Here is a 20,294-nt window from a genome sequence, read left to right as displayed (position 1 = left end):
GCCTTGGCCGCTCCGTTGCCGCCATATTGCGCGGCGGTCATGGGCGGCGCTGTCACTGAGGTGAAGGCGGCTCTGTGAAGTTCTCCGTCCGCAGTCGAGGGAGGAGACCGGGAGAGAGAGCCTGTCTGTGAGGGGGGCTCTGAGGACTCGGAGGAACGGGGAAGGAGAGCTGTGAGGTGGGGATGGCCCCTGTCCCTTCTGGGCACCTGGTCCACAGCCAGGAGCAAGCAGTTGTAGTTCATTTGGGTCGGCACCCCTGAGGTTTTTTGCCTTCGCCTTGGGCTCCCTGGAGAGAGCACTGAGGTGAAATGTAGTGGTCTGAGGAATGGGTTGGGTTTTAGGAGGGATGTGAAAAGCAAAGGTGCATAAAACCACAGGAGAACCACTTGAGGCATGCAGTGTTTGTAGTAAGTCTGTAGTAAGCTGTTTTGTAAAAGATACACAAGAGGTCTTTGCATACAGGGGTGGGCAAACATTTTTATAAGTGTGAATCAGTGACCTGTGCTGCTCCTGCGAACACCTACTCATTTCTCTCATTCTGTGTCAAATATATGTTTTCCCTGTGGTATCAAACAGGATTGAGAGTATTGAAAAGACCCTTTAATTCCTGTCCATCTTGGAGATGTTTTTCTTTTTTTCTTGGGGATTTTGAGGGGGATGACCCAGCTGACAGCCAGCAAGCTGGTGGAAGAATGCAGAACGGCATAAAGGAGTGTTGTGCCATGACATCTACTATCATTTTTATGTACGTTATTAAGCAATTGGAATTAATGGAGCCAGTCAAAGAATAAAGGACGTACAGAGAGTGGGGGCCTGAAGGGCCTGGGAGATTAAATATTGGGAGTGACAAAGACTGCTCAAGGGTAGGAATCAAAAATCCAAATTATTTAAATGATAGTTGCATAATCATACATTGAAGATTCCCCAGCTGAGGTATGAAAACCATTTCATGCTGCAGCTCCTTGGAGCTGATGGAATGGTGGTTACGCAGTTGGATAAGCCCTTAACACCGATAATTACTACTTGAATAGCTTCAACTTGATAGTACTCTTGACAGCTGCTTTCTGCGGCCACTGCTTATACCCAGGCTTGAGAACTGCTTTAGATCACTGACATTAAAAGCATGTGAAAGCATGGTGGCAAAAATAACCACCTTCATTAGATTTATTAGTGTGATTTCTAAATCCTAGGTTTATTTGTATGAAGGAAAAAGTGGCAAAACCTGGTGGTGGGGGAGTGGCAGATATTGGCAGAAATGGCGTTGCAGACTTACTCTGAAAAGGAGTGTAAGAAGGGGCATTGACAGGTTTCTTGTTTGAAGTTCTAAAACTGATCTTCTTCACTGTGTTCACAGACAGTTTTGATTACATGCTCTATATACTGCTGGTATTGTGAAATGTGTTCTGTTTTAAATTTGAAACATTTCTCTGGAATATTTGAAGTCCTTCAGCTTCTGTGGAAGAAATATTTTCAAAATTTTTGATTCACAGCTGACAGTATATAGTAATTAAGTAAACCTGAATCCTATTTGCAAAGCACTCTAAAAGATTTTTTTCATATATTACTAATGAGATGCTGGAGTACAAAAGAAGTGTCGCCTTTGGTTTATCTCTGTAGGTAAATAAGATAGCTTTGCTTTGTTATTTTATCATTAGATTTGGTCTTTATTGAGTTTAATAAACTCTAATGAAGTTGATTTGGTATTTTACCACTTGTTTCAGTGAATCTAAGATTTTTTTTTACTCATAAAATCCTTTCTGTGGTGTTCTTTTAGTGAGATCTTTGCTTTTTAAAGTTGTCCTTAAGCAAAATTAAGAGCTGTCAAACTTCTCACCACAAACACAGAAACGTGTCTAATGCCTAGAGTTGGTGCTGAGTGAAAAACACTTAAATTCACTGGAGTACTTTTAAAGCTGGTGTATATGATAAATAATATAGAAATAATCTCTGCTGCTGATGTTTCAGAACAAATCTGTTAACAGCGTTAAGGAGTTGGGCCCATACTCTAGTTATCCAGGTAAGCAATTTCCATGTAGATTCAAAAAATATCTGATTTGCTTGTAAATTAAAATAGTTGTTGGGGGTTTTGAGATAATAGAATCATTTTATTTTGTAAAAATTGACAGTCTGATCATAAAACACATCATATTTTTCCATCGGAACAGAAACAGTCTGACAAAAATAATACATAGTCTGCAGTTGGATAAAAGAATCTTGGCATTATTCTTAGAAATTAACTAATTTAACATAAACTGTGTCTGGATCTTCACTCTTACCCACTTTTTCCCTCCTGACATGTCATGGTAATGTAAAGGTTGTTTAAAGTGCTGTCCTACAGGATTTTTTGGTCATAAGTAATAGGAACCATATTTTATCAGGAGAGAGATTCTCTTCTTGAAGAAGAACTAAGAATGTAGGCAAGAGCTCTAAAAGAACAAAATCTCAAAATTAACTATTGGCACTTTTAACTAATAAGCTTTCTATTGGTTATACAGGTTCAATTCTAGTAATTTCAGTGTCACTATTCCCTGTGCTGCCTTTTGCAGAATAAGAGACTTCACATTTGATCTAAAAATGTTCAACTCTGCAGATGTGGTCTTTTCATTGGATAATTTCTTTTATGAAAGACCAGATACAAGACAAAGGTAAGTCTTTATTGTTAAATATATGATTGTTTCCTAAGTTTTTCTGCACCAAATCATTGTACAGCAAATTTATTTTTTTTTTGTAACTCCCTTTTCTGTCTATCAATAGAAATTTCCAGGTTCATAACCCATACTTTGAAATGTTTTTCCAAGCACACTGAAGTTTGAATGATGCAGGTGTATCTTAGGGCTATAAGAAATACAGGTTAGAAGTTTTGCCTCTTAAATTTCTTGTGATTAAAAATAAGAAGAATTATAGAATAAAAATATTTTTTATCAGGAGAAATAGTAGGTTATTTATAATTGGTGATTTTGAGCAAGAAGTTGTGGAGGGTTCTTAAAGAATGCTTTTTACCTTACGTTTTATGTTAAAAATAGGTATCTAGAAAATGAAGAGCCTAAGGTTTGGTGTATTGCACCTGCCCCAGCTATTGCTGAAATTCCAGCTGCAGAGGAGTTACAGAGGGAACTGGAAAAAAACACAGCCAACACTGATATGGGTAAAATATCATAGAATGGAGTCATAGAGTCATTTAGGTTGGAAAAGGCCTTTAAGATCATTGAGTCCAACTGCAAACCTAATGCTGCCAAGTCCCATTAAGCCATAATATTTGACATTCATTTTGAATGGCTTAACAGATAATTAGCTTGACAGATAATTCCTCCTCTCTTTTACTGCTGTGAAATATGAAATATTCTAGGTATGCAAATATAGACAAAGAATGTATTTTATTTGAGAGTGATGGTCTTACATGTGTTTGGAGTATTAGCAGTCATCTTTGGGCATATACAGGCTACAACTTTACTGTGCAGAAGTAGGCAAGGTAAGAAGTGTGATCAAAATGTAAGGTACTCCATCCACATTGTTTCATGAGGCGTAGTAACACGGTGGCAGATGTAAAAGTGTAATGCAACACATGGATCTGATGACTTGTCTCCCACCCAAGGAGCAGAGTTTATATGAACCTGACTTTCTTCTTCCCTTTTGGGATGTTTTTAAAGTGTTATTCAGGAGCCCAAATTTGAATCTGGCCATTGATTGCTACTAAGTGGAGTATTCCTTCCATTTAGACATTCGGGATCGCCTTACGGACATTTATTTTAAAGAATTAAGTTGCTTTATCTCTGTCAACTCGATTTCTGCATTTCTTAGCTGCTGTGCTGGTGATTTATGGTATTCTCTATTTAGGAATTACACTGTTAAGACAGAAGGGTTTTTTTCTACTTTGTGCAAGAGCAATTCCATTAAGAGCTACTTATTCAAATAAGCTTTCTGGTGTTTGTAGAATTGGAACTGTTGGGTTTATGTCACAAACAGGCCATTGTAATTTTAAGTTTCTAGATGGATCACACTGAAATTAATAGGCTGTGGAATGGAGCTGTTCTGTAATCTGGTTGCACTCAGTTGTTTATTTCTGCTCTTGCCTGTCTTTTGCTGACAGCAATGCTTGTATGATCAGCCAGATCAGGACACTGATCCTACTGAGAACTAACCCTGCAAAATGTGATAATTAACCAAGATGATTGAAACTAGCCTGATGTCACTGGCAAATTTTGACTGTTGAGATTGCAGGGCTTATCTCACAGCTGTTTGTAGTAGGCACTTCAAGCTTGGTCATAGTGTCATTTTCTTAAAAGAACAGTGTAAGAGTAACACTGAGGAAGTAAATGATAGTGATTGCCAGCACTTGTTCATTTTGGCATAGCCTCTGGAAAAGAAGTGCTTCAGTTAGGTGTAGGAGAAAGAGATACAGATAGCTTTTGGCCTGAAAGTCTGAAAATGGTTTCATTGTTTCTCTCTTCTGACCAAGGTAAATCTAAAACAGGAACAGGGGTTTCTCAGCAACCTGGTGCAGATTTCTCACAAAATAAAATCTTACGTAATTTTCCAGAAAGCAGTGATGATGAGAGTGTCCATTCAACATTAAGAAAAAGGTACGTTTCTAGTCAATTCTGATAATTTATCAACTGTCAGAATCATATTATTATTTTAGGTACATTTGTTAAGTGCAGAGTTTTGGATCCTTCAATTGAAGATACTTTAACAGGGCTCCAGACACTAATTCTTTTCAGTATAAGGAAAGAAGGTGTTTCTTGTTGGCAGTATTTTAGTACTATAATTAAATGTGTCCTGAGCTCAGTCTCTTTTATGAGAAAAGTAAGGATGAGGTTTGTTGCTTTCATTTTAAATAAATTCTTGGATAACAAAGGTTTTTCAAAATACTATTTTGAGTTCTTTATCCACATGGTAACGAGCAAGAGGGCTAAGATCACTTGCTTTTCAGAGCAGAGGTCAGCCGGCCAGGAATACCTTGAGCAGTTCTCAACATGATTTCAGTGCTGCCTGGGAGGAGAAGTTTTACAGATAAACTCCTCTTCTGTGCCCAGCTCTTCTCATTCCTCAGAACCTGTATGTGTCTATTGTCTTTAATTATGCAGAGATTAACAGTTAATCTGCTATGGGGATTCAGAGCCCATCTGGACAGGCAGTTTATTCTTTCAGGTTCTTCCTGGAATAAAAGTAAAGTTAAAGAGTCGTCTTCAGGTAGAAGAGTGTCAGATCAAATAAAGTTAGATACAACCTTTTCTTACGATTGTGTCTTACTAGTTCTGCTTCTAATACAAACTATGCATATTTTTCAAATATTAGAGAAACTGTAACATTACAAGAAGTAATGAAAATCCTGGATCTTTTGCAGCTTATTTAAAATGTCTGGTTATACATATAAAAATACAGAGTTTAAAGATAGTTCTGTGGATGTGAAAGAAGTTGATACTTACGTAAATACAAGTGAAAACATGAAAGAAGTGAAAAAAGAAGGTTTATGGAGAAATAATCATCATGCTCCAATAACTAAAGACTCAGATTTTACTCTGCGTGGGGTAAATGATGGGGACATTGCGTCTAAAAATGGAATTAAAATGAAACCATTTTCTAATGCTTCTGAGATTCTGGATATGACAGGTAATTATTATTACTCTATTTCAAGAAAGATAGTCCACTGTCTGTCTTTGGTATATAATAATAATGGATATGGATGATCTGAGGTAGAGTGAAGGACATTTTCCCCACTAGCTCAAGCAGAAATAATTGGCTCGTTTTGATATAAGATATTGCAATTCTATGAAACTTAGTTGTGTTGTTGTTTAATATGAGCTGGGTAAACAATTTATGAAGAAGAGTCACATTTTCAAAAGTGCCAAGTCATACAGACCTTTTTGAAAATGTCACTTAAAATCAGTCCCCTAAATAACTTGAAGAGCAGCCTCATCCCTTCATGTGGTAAATAGTGTCATCTTCATTTGAAAACAGAAATTGAAAATGGAATGTTTATTTGTGATGCAGCTCATACTTGTATCTTTGTAGAAAGATATTTTAAATAGCAAAAACCTGGAAAATGGAGGGAAGTGGTAAGAATTTTGATGAAATGATAAAATATTTGTATTAGAATTTCTTTTTTTAATAGTTTTTAAATGCGTGTGGTTTATTTCTATATTTTATGCTTCTTTGGACAGGGACTCATTGCGTCTGTGGAATGTACCTTGTATACCTGGCTAACTGCTACAGAAATACAGAATAGAAATTAGTTGTAGCAGAAAATTGTAGGGCAGAGGTTTGGCTTAAGATGGGATTTGGAGGCTGGTCAGGAATGGAAAATGTGATTCCTGTCTGATTGCCTTCTAAGCAACGGTGACTAGATTTGTGGACGAGGGGAGAGCAGTAGATGTCATTTACTTTGATTTCAGCAAAGCTTTTCATAGAATGGTTGAGAAACACTGTCTTCTGCAACATTCTTGTACACAAGTTAGGACATTAGGAATGGATGGACAACTGCAAGGGTAAAAAAATGGTTGGATGGTCAGGCTCAGAGGGTGGTAGTTAATGTGTCACACTCTGCATGCCTACTGCAGGGTCTGTCCTGGAGGGAGGGGGCTGACAGGGATCTCATGAAATTCAGTAGGGATTAATGCCAAGTCCTGCCTCTGGAAAGAAGAAGAACCCCTGGGGTTCTCCTGGGATGGACTGGCTGGGGGCAGCTCTGCAGAAGAGTGCCTGGGGTTTTGCGAAGAGCATGTTGACCATGAGCAAGCAGTATGTCCCAGCAGAACGCTGACAGCATACTGGGCTTTGTTAACAGGAACAAAGCCAGGAAGTTGAGGGAAGTGATTATCCCCTTCTTTTTGGTACTTTTGAGACCATGTCTAGATACTCCCAAGTTTTGAGCCTCTGATACTGGTGTGACATCCTTAAACTGGAGTGAGTTCAGCCAAGGGCCACCAAGATGGTCCTTCCTGTCCTGTCAGCTCTTTCTATATCACCTGGACCTTGTTATAGCCTTGCAGATCCTCACAGAACACATAGCTTGGGGCCAGGAAGATATTTTTCCTGGTTATTGGTTGAAAACAAATCTGGTTTTATAAATTTACTACTTTTATTTCTTTAGGAACTACAGGAAGAAAATTGGAAATTTTGAGGGCTGTCACAGAAATACGTATCCTTGTATTTGCTGTATCTGATTTACTGATTTTATTACAATGCTTTTACATTTACAAAATTATAGTGTTTAATTTGTAGCCATAGGAACTCATGCATTACACTGTAATAGTTTTGATTTGTAACGTAATGCTGGGAATCAAATGATAAATAGGTTTTTACCCTTTGGATTTCCAAAGCTAGAATGAAAATGGGACAACTTATAGATCATTCATTGCTAAGAAAATTTATTCTTATTTCAAACATTCAAATTTTACCCTCAAAACTGGTTATTTTTAAAATGTAAAATTTTTTGTTTGCCTAATATATTTCAGGCCAGATTTTATATGCAAAGACACATATACACATATATCCCCATACACTTTAAATAAAAGAGAAGTGAATTAGTATTTAGGCTTATTAGGAAAACTGAATCTTACTTTTTGTCCCATTTTATCAGGAGAAAATAAACTTCACATATTCCTTACAGATCTGTATTTATGTTGTAGTGTGCACACAGTATATTTCAATTCTTTAAGCAGATTTTACAATCATTTTCCTTCTTGCCCCTGCCTTGAATGTGTAACATAATTAATCATCCATCTATATCTGTCAAGCTTTTTTTTTTTTTACACTGTTTTCCATATTTTGTTTCTAGTAACCTGTCAAATGGTAGGTTAAATACCAGGAAGAGGAAACGTCTGAATTCATGCAACTTAAATTCATGTGAATAGCTTTGAGGTGTCATAATTTCCAAAATAAGTAAGGACTCACTTGTTCTGATGTTGCCAATTACAGATAGTCAATGTTCTGCATTTTGAAAATAGATCACTTGTTTAGAGAGGTAATTTTAGAGAAGCATTTTTTTAAAAATCCTTATTTTCTTTAAGATTACTTGCTTATCTTTATCCATTTTTTAATGTTTATATTTAACTACTTTTCTTGATTCACTCCTTTTTATTTAGACTTTTAATGTAACATCAGTCTGAGGCCTCAGCAATTCATTGTTCTTGTTACTGTTGGTTTTATGTCTGACTGTGCGCATCCTCAGGTTGATTGGATGGTTACAGTCGGTCTGCTTGTGTGGCTTCAATACAAGTCCAGACAAGAATCAGCTTGCTCATTGGATTTGCAATGTAACAATGCTCTCTTTCCTCTTACTCACATTTTAGATAAGAATGTTGTTGTCTGAAGAATACACAATATTAGCAATTGAAAATATCTTTAAAACCACTGTCAGCACTAAGAGATCATAGGTGAATTTCTTTGCTAATGTTACAATGGGATATAAGATATTATGCTAATTAATTTGTGTTATATTGCAGATATAATGTGACCATTGACACTTTAGATATGCTAACAGCAGTGCTCTGCTTGCTCTTGTGTTCAGTTTGCGGTGTAGAATAAAGGTTTCATCCCTTGCAGTTTCACATTCCATAATTATATGCTATTCCATGAAGCCTATGCCAGAGGGGAGGTTCTTGATTAATGGTATAATCCTTAGACATCTCAAATAGGTAGTGGTTTTTTGGTGAAATGGAATATATGGCACATCAAGCATCTAAATAAAGCCGCTAAATCATTTAATAGTGTTGTGGTTTGGGCCAGACTGCCCACTGAAATGAATAGGAAATGCTCTCTTTTTGATAATTTTTTACAAGCCTATGTCAGTGAAAGATGGTTGCATATGTTTTAAGTTTACATTTAAATTACAAGAAAAGGATGCATTTACAGTTCTAAAACAAATTTTATAATTTTCACTCAATTGTTTCCAATTCCTTAACGCTGTCAAGCAACCCAATTTAGAAGTGTTTTTAAGGAGTTCCCATATTTTAACTATGCACAGTCTAAAGCTTTGGATGATGTAAGTATGAAACGTTAGCTGCAGCTACAGGTAGTACTTTTTATGTTTGCTTTTAAATGGTACTTTGATATTCAGAACTCAAAAGGGGTTAGAAAACTGTAATATATTTAGAACCTCTTCCTGGAATAGTTGTGCTTACCTGGGAGAAGAGACCAGAATAACTTTTTAAAATGTTTTTCACAAATACATTTGTGTGAAGATGTGAATTATACGTGTATTTATGTATACAGATAAGTAATATTTTTTTAATGATTTTCACAGGAAGATTAAGAGAAGCGGAACTTTACAGAAGGTTGTGCTTTTGGAGAAGTGATGTTTGTCCATGCCCTTTTTATCAGCTATGCTTTTTCTTTTAAATCCGAAATTTATTTTGAAAGCAACCAATTTGAGAAAGATTGTATTATAGGTATTGCAGAGAGGAGATACAAGTTCCATCAGAATCTTCAACAGAGCATTTGAAATTTTTATTCAACTCTAAGGGAAATGCCAATGTCATTCACGAACATCTCTAAGCATGTTTTTTAAGCTACTTTTGATGTTGCAAATGTTTTTGTTTGAATTTCTTATCCACTAAGTAATGTTTTATAAAGGGAAGATTTTAAGAATGAGCAGAATTACAGGAGCAGAATAATCTTGTATTTAAATTATACAGAAATCTGTTTTTTTTGCTTTTTTCCCTTTCATTTTTAGTTTTATGCATAGATTTGGGTATTTTTCCTTACTTCCAAATTCATGTTTATTTTCTGATGAGAGTTACATCATATTGGCCTGTAAAATAATCTTATGTGACTCTTTGTTCCTAGAATAATGGAAAACCACAGCTGTAAGCAAGATTTACTTTCATGAAAGTTGCAAAAACAGAGTTCTCAGGGCAATAGTTTTTAAATTATTTTTTTAGTGGCTTATGTATTGGGTACTTCTGAATATAAACTTGTTGGTAAGGTACCAGGAAGGACAAGTTTTGCTTATCACTCATGTGTAGGACATGATATGTTGTTAAAAATTAAGAGAAATTGGCCTATTAAAAAGATAATTATCCTGTGTGGGGTTTTTTTATTGGCTAAGCTTGCAAAATTCAACTTGGTAGCAACTCACTGGTTCCAAGAAATTAGCTGTAGGCATTCATGTGGTGGAACTTCTCTGGTTGATTCACAGTGAATGTTACAGAGGATTATTTAACAAAAATCAGGGAAAATTTGGTATTCATACAGCATTCATACTTCATTGATTTTTGTGAACATTGGAAAACTGGGAATGGTAGATGAAGAACACAGCTAATGCCTGCAACTGTTCAGCAGTACTGTCAGTCTCAGTCATTGCTACAGTTATTTATAAATCAAGTACTACATGACTCCTATTAATCCTTGTGAGCTCCTAACAGTCATAGACTAGTTTTAGAGCGTTAATAGCCAGAAAAAGGAAAAAAGAAAGAGAATAGTAGAGTTCATGAGGACTTGGTAGGGAAGGACGGAAACGAAGCTGCACAGAGCATGCTGCATGGAGGGATGATGGGTGAGTGATGCTGTGGAGGAGGAAGGAGGGTAGAGTCAACCTGGTCAGCGGAAAATGAAGGAACCTGACATGGACGTACCTGGCTTCTAGGATGGTGAATAGAACGTGGGGGAAGGAAGGAAGCATAGTCATACAAAACCTGCTTTCATCATTATTGAAAACTTAACATTCTGTTAAAATGATATGTATTCAACAATGTTAGAATTTTGAATGCAGATTGAATTACAGAAGGAAAACAAACTACACTTTGAATTTGAGCACAGAATACCTCTTTCTGATACATTTGATTGCAGTTGGACATTGGCAGTGATTCTGTATTAACATCAGTGAAGGCTAGATACTGTTTTTTTTATTTGTTGCAGAATGGTAGATTTCATTACATAATAACCTTAGATGAACAGTATCTCATTTACATTTCTGTGGCAGATGTTTAGCAGAAAATATTCTTTCTTTTGCTCTAACTGAAAGTTCGCATCTAATACAAAATTTTTTAGAGGACTGTGTATATCAATGTAATAATAATTTCTTTGTGTTTTTTTTCCCCTAGACAATGCTTTTGGAATGTATGAATAGGTACAATGGATAGCAGTGTTATATTTACTACTTTGCAATTCTTCCTAGCTTCTTTACACAGATAGGAATTTTGTGATTTGTGCTCCGACTGGCTCTGGAAAAACTGTGATGTTCGAGCTAGCTATTACCAGATTACTCATGGAAGCCCCACTGCCTTGGTTAAATATTAAAGTTGTTTACAGTAAGTATTATACAGCTTTAAACATTTTGGTGACAGCAGTAGAAAATGTCATTCTGTAAATGTGAAAATCCAGAGTGAGTACTTTAATAATATAGAAACTAAATATATTAAGAAATTGTGACCTACCTTATTCTTTTAAAAGGGTTTTTTTTAGGATTTGTTTATTTGTGATACCATTGTAATTATTATTAGTATTTAACAGCATTGTGTAACTGTAGTGTTCAGCATTGCCTTATACAAATAAATATTAAAAAATCTTGTAAAGAATTTTTCCTCTAAGAAGGCAAAATGTATACAGAAAGGGGAGAATGAAGCAAAGAAAACTAAAACAAATTCTTAGTGGCAGAGCCAGAAATCATGTGGTACCTTGCGTATGATTGTGTTGCTCTGAGATGAGGATCAAATTTCCCAATATTCACTTACCTGGCAAAGTTTCATGCTAACTGTTGCTTTCTGTCTACTAGTTCAGAGGCAATAGAGCTGCGGTCTTTGTGAGTTTAATTGATCTATATAGGAACTAATGAAAATACTTGAAGATAGGCACAACAATTACACTTTCCTTCCTGGAGAATTGAGTTCATATCATGTAAATCAGATTAAATCGGTTGTTTTGTCCCAGTTTTAGTTCATTCATACAGTGATATATTTTTCAGTCTTACTATTAGTGGTAAATCTTTATATTTACAAAAGTTTCAGCCTAATTTATTTAATTGTTTTTATTTCATTTCAATGTGTTCAAATTCTTACAATAAAGCTAGTGTTGATTTAGAGTTTACTGTGTATTGTAAACAGATCTTTTATAAACAGGCATGTATTATAGTTTCTGTCAGCAATTTGAAGTGAAGCATTTCAGTGTACTGTAATGTTTTTGATTGCCTTGGTAGAATTGATACAAGTTGGCTGGTCAGAACTTTCAGTATGGAAGGAGTTACCTGCTGGTGGAATTAGATCTGCTGACATTTCCAGGTTCAACAGTGATGGAGGACACATGTCAGTTTTCCAAATGTTGAAACAGAGGTGTTAATCAGATTACGTACTGCCAGAGTGTGCTCCGCTACCTGGTTTGTCGGTGGCCCTGAATATGTGAATTAGCTTGCAGTGGTCTCAATTAGGGCTGTTTCCCAGTAACTTTAACAGATGCAAAGGACTGGTGGCTGAAGTTCTGGGAGCAATCACTAGCTTCTTGCATAGCGAAGGATTATTACTTCTGTACTTTTGTGAGGTACTTGCTGGTGGCTTAATCAGTTTTCTGGAGCTAGTGATTTTCCCTGTTTTATAGGCCACTACTAAGCTTATGAGATTTTACACCTTTTTCTGAAGCAGAAACTAGTTCTTTAAATCTCTTCATCTTAGGGATCAGTTGTCAGCTGATACACAGAAATGGTTCATATTCCAGTGGCTCTAACTAGCCTAGAGTATAATCACTGCAAGGTCTATTTTATTAGTGCTGGTTTCGGATCATGTGTAGGTCACTTCTTTCACTTAAATCTCTGCATTTTCCATGTAGATTACCTATCCAATATAGACTTACATGTGTTACTAGTATCAGTCCTTGTAGAGAATTCTGATTTCTAGAAATCAACTTCCATCTGCAAAACTAGAGTATGTATCCTCGGTGGGGGGAGGAAGAAATAGATTGGTTTAGGAGTCTGTTCATGAGGACGCAGGTATCATCAGAATGCTACCTGCCGTATTAGCAGCTACCTGCTGTGTTAGCTGCTCAGTATGACCCTGACTGCACTTAAATGTACATTTGGTTTAGATAGATTTTGATTTCTTCTGTGACTCAATTTCTTGCTTGTGAATGGTTTCTCATTTATAACCCCTTTGAATACAGAGTGCTCAAATATTTCTGAACTGGAAAAAGGTTGGTATTTGTATGATCTTCCATTAGAAAAGATGTATTTCCTTTGGTTTCTTCTGTCTGTGAGAAAACCTTTGATAGCTGAATGATTGTTTCCATGTGGGATTGAGGAAAAAGTCAGGATTAAGAGAGGGCATAAAAATCTTAATTAAAGGGTTCTGTTTCTGATTGCTGACACGGAAGAGCTGGGGCCCAAAGCTCGACATTGATCTATGCACATGGATAATAAGGATAATAATACCAAGTTACAAACTTCATGGTTCTGGGAGCAAAGCTGATAATTAGGGAAATTAAATTCAAGAAGACATCTTAGAAATGTATGCACTTAGCATCTTTAGCAATACAGTTGAAGAATGGGTTTTCCTGACATAACTGATTATTTTGTGTTATTTTTAGTGGCTCCAATAAAAGCTCTATGCAGTCAGCGTTTTGATGACTGGAAAGAAAAATTTGGACCTATAGGACTCAGCTGCAAGGAACTGACAGGAGATACATTGATGGATGATTTATTTGAAGTACATCATGCTGACATTATTATCACTACACCTGTAGGTTTCAATCCCAATTCTTACAAAAACCTAGAATAGGCAGACATTAGTAGTCTATTAATTGTATGCTACTAGGACTGCTCCCTTTTTTTGTAAGAAGTAGTAATTTTATGGTCCTTATGTTTGCCTGCACACTGCTGTACATACTATTAGTTCATATAAACAACAATTAGTAATATAATAATGTGCCAGATGAAACATACATGGCACTAGCTTTTTTTTTTTTAAACAGATTTTATTTAAAGGTTTATTAAAATGTAGTCATGTCTGCCTGTACCGTGCTTTTCGTGTATGTTGGCCTCTAAAACATCTTTCACCTTCTGTTGTTTTGTTGTGTTGGTTTTTTCTTCTAGGAAAAATGGGATAGCATGACTAGAAGGTGGAGAGACAACTCTATAGTCCAGCTTGTACGACTGTTTCTCATTGATGAGGTAAGAAAATTTATATTTTATTTGCACTGGTTTTGTTCTTGAAGATAAAAGGAAAGTTAGAAAATATAACACCTAACACCTCTATAGATTGTAACTGGAGAAATATTTAGCAAATCTTTTAAAATTCCTAATAGGTGCATGTTATAAAGGATGAAAGCCGTGGTGCAACACTGGAAGTTGTAGTGAGTCGAATGAAGACTGTTCAGTCTTCTCTTTGGCGTCTTTTAGAGAATCATGACACTGTTCCTCCCGTGAGATTTGTAGCTGTTTCTGCAACAATCCCAAATGCTGAAGATGTAAGTGTTACATTTTAACTATATTTTAATTAATGTAGTTGTATTTTATAAAATTTACCTGGGTTATAAATCCAGATTGATAACAAAGTTGTGATTTTGAAGCTGTCAGCTGAAGACAGCTGTGAGGTTGATGTTAATGTAACAAATGACCTACAACCATATGGAACTATCTGCAAAATATGGACATACTTCATTTTTAGATTTCTGTTTGTGATTTTTGTCTCCAAGTACAAATCACAACAGACTTCAGATTTAAGCACGATTTATATTGGTCCTGTAGAAGCACCTGTGATTTTAATGAGAAAAGCAATGTCAAATGTTTCAATAGTTTACATGTGACAAAAGCTAAGTTAATCGTTGTGTGATGCAATTAGAGCAGAGAGTGATTAAAAGCAGAAATTTATCATTTCCATTCTATTTCTTCTCTTTTAAAGATTGCAGAATGGCTTTCAGATAGTAAGGTGCCTGCTGTATGTCTGAAAATAGACGAGGATCAACGACCAGTGAAGCTACGCAAAATTGTTCTTGGTTTTCCTTGCAGTGAGAATCAGACAGAATTCAAATTTGACTTAACTCTTAACTACAAGATAGCTAGTATTATACAAACATACTCGGAACAAAAACCAGCACTTGTGGTACAATAGCTTTTTTTTCATCATGTTCGAAATTGTTTCATTCTTAAAAGTGTTAATTCAAAAAATCATTTAAGTGTTGATTCAAAAAAATCTTTTCTTATTTATAGTTTTGTGCAACAAGAAAAGGAGTACAGCAGGCCGCTTCTGTTCTTGCAAAAGATGCTAAATTTCTACTGAGTATAGAACAGAAACAAAGGTATTTTTATATTTGAGTTGTTAATATGTGTTTTTGTGTTTTAGTAAACCTGTGACATCTGAGAAGAAAGTTGTTGAGCTAATACGATTTCTAGCAGAGGAGCGTCTGCAACAAAATCATCATCACAGTTGACATTCTTTTTGGTAAACTGGCGCTCTTCTTGAGAAGTTTTATTTGCTTCTCAGATTTTTTTCGGGTATTTTTTGCAAACATTAAGCTGCTTTCTAAACATACAAATGTTAATTCCTATGGACCTATAAGGCCTTGTAGTGCAAAGATTAAGATATGAATAGTTGAATTGGATGTGATCTTACTAGCGTTTTAAGTTAAGCTGTAAAAAGTCTTTGCATTATCGGATATCTTTAATAAATACAGCCCTGACCCATATTAATTGTTATTTACTTCAGGGTTGCCTAGTCATGGCAGCTGCAGAAGCTGCTTCCTGATTTTGGACCTTAAACATGGTCGTCTTTGCCTTGTGTGAACAACACTTCTAAGGCTATGTCCTTTTGATAGTCTAACATGTAGCTGAAAACTAAGAACATCCATAAAAGCCCTAAATGCAGTAGAACTGTGGGAAAGTATGTTAAAAAAGGTACACATCAAGGAATACATCTTACAATCTTTAGTGGGGTAATGGTGTATCTAGTTTCATGTGAAGCTTTATTTTTGCATTTTAAAAACATACTTTCATCTTTGTATATTCCGCTAACGTTAGTGAATCTGTTTTGTGATCTTGAAGTATTCATTTTTACCTTTTTGTGTGTGTTGCATAGATTACAGAGGTCTGCAAATTCATTGAAAGATTCCAAACTGAGAGGTAAATGTAACCTACTGCTACTCTGCTCTGTGAATGAATACTTGCTTGAGGAAACTTAGTCAAGTGGTGGATATAATTATTTCATTATCAGATCTTTTAATGTATGGTGTGGCTTATCATCATGCGGGTATGGAGATGTCTGACAGAAAAGTAATTGAAGGAGCTTTTGCTGTAGGAGACTTACCAGTACTTTGTAAGTAAATTTAACTTTGAAAGTCAAAATGTTGTTAATGTATCCTGAGAAGTTTGCAGTTTGGAAGTGGTAATACTTTATGATTCTGTAGTTTGTTTAACCTTTGGAATTACTTTGTGAAATCCAGGTAAAGGTGTGTTTGTGTTTCACATGCACTTTTACCTCGTGGGTATACATACGCACTGTTACTAAGGACCACAGAGCTTTTCTTCTCCTCAGCATGCACGGAGGTCATCCTCCCTCATATACCTGTATAGGTCTGGCCGTGTCCATTTCCATTTCATACCACTGAGCCATCCTGTTGAGGTGGAACTCCCTGATAGTTCACATGATGTTTTCTTTCTTTGTGTCCTTTGCACCAGGGGCTTCCCTGAGGGTGATCTTTTACATTTGTGCTTCTTAGATACTATTTTCAAACTCCCATGCAAGGTGTTTTGACTGTTTGGGAGGTTCCTAAGGAATATTCCATCTGCTGTTACCTGAAATGAAAAGGTATCTCTTTGATACGTCTCATCTCATCCAAGCTTCTTTTTTTTTTTTTTTTTTTTTTTTTTTTTTTTTTAATTGTAAAAAAGATTCAAACCCTATAGGGAGTTGTCTGTGTGGTTCACACAACACTGAAAGATTCATGGATTTTTTTCTTTCCTGCACAATGGTCATGACTCACTATGAAAATTTAAGGTAGGTACCTTGACTGTAATCTGGCAATCTTGCTAGAGTTGCAGTGTCCATGGTATTAAAAAGCCTCTGCATCCCTGCAGTCTACTGTACTATGGCTGCCTGGTGCACTTTGTATGGCTTTGCCAACTGTGGTGCCATTTCTGAAATCTCAGGAGACTGTGGTTCTACAATTGCTCTTTGCAAAAATAACTTTGAAACCCTGTGCCACAGCTGAGCACAATGTGAACATACATTTCAGTGGACTGTAACTGAAGGAATGCAAAGTTGCTTATTGGTACTTAAGTCCTTTGAAATTTATAGTTTGTATGAATATTTCAGAATCATCTGAGATGCTAGAATTATGATTCTACAGCTGAGGGAAACTGAAAGAGTGAGGGGTGTATTCCACTTCGTATGTCTATGAGCATGATGCGTGGTAGAGTTTTAACACTCCTTTCACTGATAACTGCAAAGGGGAAAAATTCTTTGGTCTTGAAACAGAGTGTACATATACTCACTGTGTGTGTATACGTGTATATATATATACACACACATACATGGACAGAAGCTCTGATTGCGCTAGTAAGTAACCTTTCTTTACAACTTTTTTATGGTTTGGTCATTTTGATGTGACAAATCTCCCACTTTGCATACCATAACAATATGAAAAACAGTAATATTCTCACAAGATGGTGTGGTTATGCCTTTAGTTTAGATTGGATTCTTCTTTCCTGATGCACCTATAATTTCTAATTTTAGTTCTCCATTCCTTTCAAAAAAGAATTGGAAAATTAATTCTTTGTTTTCATAATGGAATAGTTATATCAGTTGGCCTGTATAGCTGGGTTTCCATGTTCAGTTACAGCCACCTCATATATTCGTTAGAGAAAGTGAATTAGAAAACATGAGTGTGAGATAATTTGCCACAAACTTGACTGGTGTTTTCTGTGTGAGAGTATATATTGGTAAAGTACTGTGATAGTATTGGTGGTGATTCTGGTTTGGTACCATAGATATAAACAATGCTAATGACTGACGACTTGGAGAAAAATAGATCTTAAAGATATTGATCACTGCAAAGCAAGGTGAAGTCATGGCTGTATTGAAATACCTATCCATGAAGAACTATAAATAATGTTTCTTCAGAGTGTGTGTGTGTTATATTGAAGATGGATTGGATTCTGGATTATCTCTAAATGTTAAGAAATGTTTCAATAAAATATCTGTGATGTAATTTGTTAAATAATACTTGATAATAAATGAATGCTGATGATCAGATACACAGAAATTGTTATGCCAATACATGTCTGTAATCTACGTCTAATTTTTTGTGGTGCAGAACATCCACTGACTTTACTAGAAAATAAGAGCTTTTAAGAATGAAGAGTTAGTCACTTATTTGCTACTTGTTTAATGTCTGCCGGACATTTCAATGGTGTTCATCTTGCAATCAATATACTTTAATCTGATGTAGTTACTACTAGCACCTTAGCTATGGGAGTCAATCTACCTGCACATCTGGTGGTTATAAAGTCCACAATGCACTATGTTGGAGGAGTGTTCCAAGAGTACAGTGAAACTGATATTCTGCAAATGATTGGGAGAGCAGGAAGGCCTCAAGTAAGTTTAATGCTATATTATATTGATGCTATCTAAAGGCAGATCAGTAGAAACTATTCTTGGCAAAGAAACTACAATGCCAACAATTTCACTGCAGCATTTGGTTATTAAAGGTTTGTTATTATTGATAGTTAAATTACTTATGAGTGACTTGTTAATTGAGAAAGAAATCTGTTTCTTTTGTATTGTCCTCTAAGAAGTACTGCTTCACCTTGCTGTGGAAAAAGATCTAAGGATTACGTTTGGGTTACATAACGAATGGAGATTAGAGAAAAAGCAGGAAGCTGGCACACAATTTATAAAATGCATGATAAAAATTCTGGAATGTTGAGTATTATAGAGAGCAATGTGCTTTTGTTCTTATAACATCGGAACAAGAAAACATCTAATTAAGTTAGAAGTTGGGGGGTGTGTGTGTGTCAGAAACACTGCCTTCAAAAAGCTATAATTCGTTTTGCTTCCACAAGAGGTTGCTGATGCCAAGAGTGCTATGTTTTAGAAAGGGTTTACACATTGCCTTGGTTGAAAAAAGGGAGGGAGGGATTTAAAAATGGTTATTTTAATTATACCTCTTTAAAGTCTCAGAATCATTTATGTTAAATCTTACACTTTTAAGTCTATTAATTTTTAGAAATACAGATAAAGCCTAATACAGGAGATAGCTTACCCAACATCCGTGCAGAGGCTGCTTATATTAGTCACTGTGGTATGTTGTGTACATGACAGTATTTTATCTGGACCTAAGATCTAAACTACTATGGGAATTCCGATATTCCTAGCTTTCTTAACTGATTGGGTGGGGTTTTTTTTTTGCTAGAGATTGTAATTCAGTAAAATTTTTAAAGTTGTGACTCAGAATCCTAAGCCACTTTAACTTACTGAGTCAAGACCTGAAATATTTACCAAGATCTGCCTTTCAGTATTACATACACGAATCCGATCTAAAAAATGCAAAAGTCAGGAAACTTCTCGTACAAAAACCAACAAATCAGTCTAACAGTATTTTTTCCATTCCAAAACAAAATAATCCAAGTGAGGTGGCTTGAGAGTGGACGATAAAGATTATAAAAAATTACTATAAAAGGCTTGACTGTTCATTCAAGACTTTCTAATGTTTGGGGGTTACTAATGAGAAATTGTGTCAGTAAATTATTTTTTGTGGTTGTGGTTAGGAATCATTTCCTTAGCTGTGGACCTTGTGAACTGTCATTGACCTTGTTACGTTTGTGTTGTTTGTGACATGTCTCTTACATGTACATTAGCACATATAGGCTGGTGTGCCAACCTGCCTGCCAGCAATGGCTGAAATCCCAAGTCCTGCTTGCTACCCAAATGAGTGAGAGAAGCCTTGGCATTCAACAGCCATTTCAACAAGGATCTTAAGAAAAAAGTTTTAATCTTTTCAGCACATACATGATGCATATTCAACTGAATTTTTTTTTTGCTAAGGGCTAGAGAGCAGTTTTTGTTCGTGTTTTTATTTTTCAGTTTGACACTACAGCTACAGCAGTTATTATGACTCGTTGGAGTACAAGGGAGAAGTATATACAGATGTTAAATGGTGCTGATATAATAGAGAGCAGGTAACTAAGTATTTTTTTATAAGACTATACAGATGGTAGCAATGTTTCATAGTTTCTACAGAATATGTTTTTTCAGGTGGGCTTTGGGGTGTTATTTTGGTCTATTTAGAAGAAATTTAGGACAATTTTAAGGAAAATCAAATCAAGCTAAGCAGAAGTTAACAGTCTCTGTTCTATCAGCTAAAAGCATCTTTAGAAG

General features: G+C 35.8%; 1 protein-coding gene across 1 annotated transcript in view; it reads left to right on the top strand.

The window, feature by feature from the left end:
* Positions 1-20,294, top strand: part of HFM1 (HFM1, ATP-dependent DNA helicase homolog (S. cerevisiae)) — a 46,884-nt gene that overhangs the window by 6,371 nt on the left and 20,219 nt on the right. Inside the window, 17 exon segments of the mRNA XM_009884889.1 lie at positions 2,496-2,645; positions 3,024-3,145; positions 4,284-4,324; positions 4,327-4,580; positions 5,345-5,610; positions 7,091-7,138; positions 8,913-8,983; positions 11,117-11,249; positions 13,510-13,661; positions 14,015-14,092; positions 14,227-14,388; positions 14,823-15,023; positions 15,131-15,219; positions 15,996-16,039; positions 16,131-16,232; positions 18,367-18,512; positions 20,001-20,095. Coding sequence (XP_009883191.1) covers positions 2,496-2,645; positions 3,024-3,145; positions 4,284-4,324; positions 4,327-4,580; positions 5,345-5,610; positions 7,091-7,138; positions 8,913-8,983; positions 11,117-11,249; positions 13,510-13,661; positions 14,015-14,092; positions 14,227-14,388; positions 14,823-15,023; positions 15,131-15,219; positions 15,996-16,039; positions 16,131-16,232; positions 18,367-18,512; positions 20,001-20,095 — 2,154 coding nt within the window.

This window comes from Charadrius vociferus, unplaced genomic scaffold, assembly GCF_000708025.1.
Source record: "Charadrius vociferus isolate BGI_N301 unplaced genomic scaffold, ASM70802v2 scaffold163, whole genome shotgun sequence".
Lineage (NCBI taxonomy): Eukaryota > Metazoa > Chordata > Aves > Charadriiformes > Charadriidae > Charadrius > Charadrius vociferus.
Note: the sequence above shows the minus strand (reverse complement) of the source record. Positions and strands in the feature narration are given on the sequence as shown.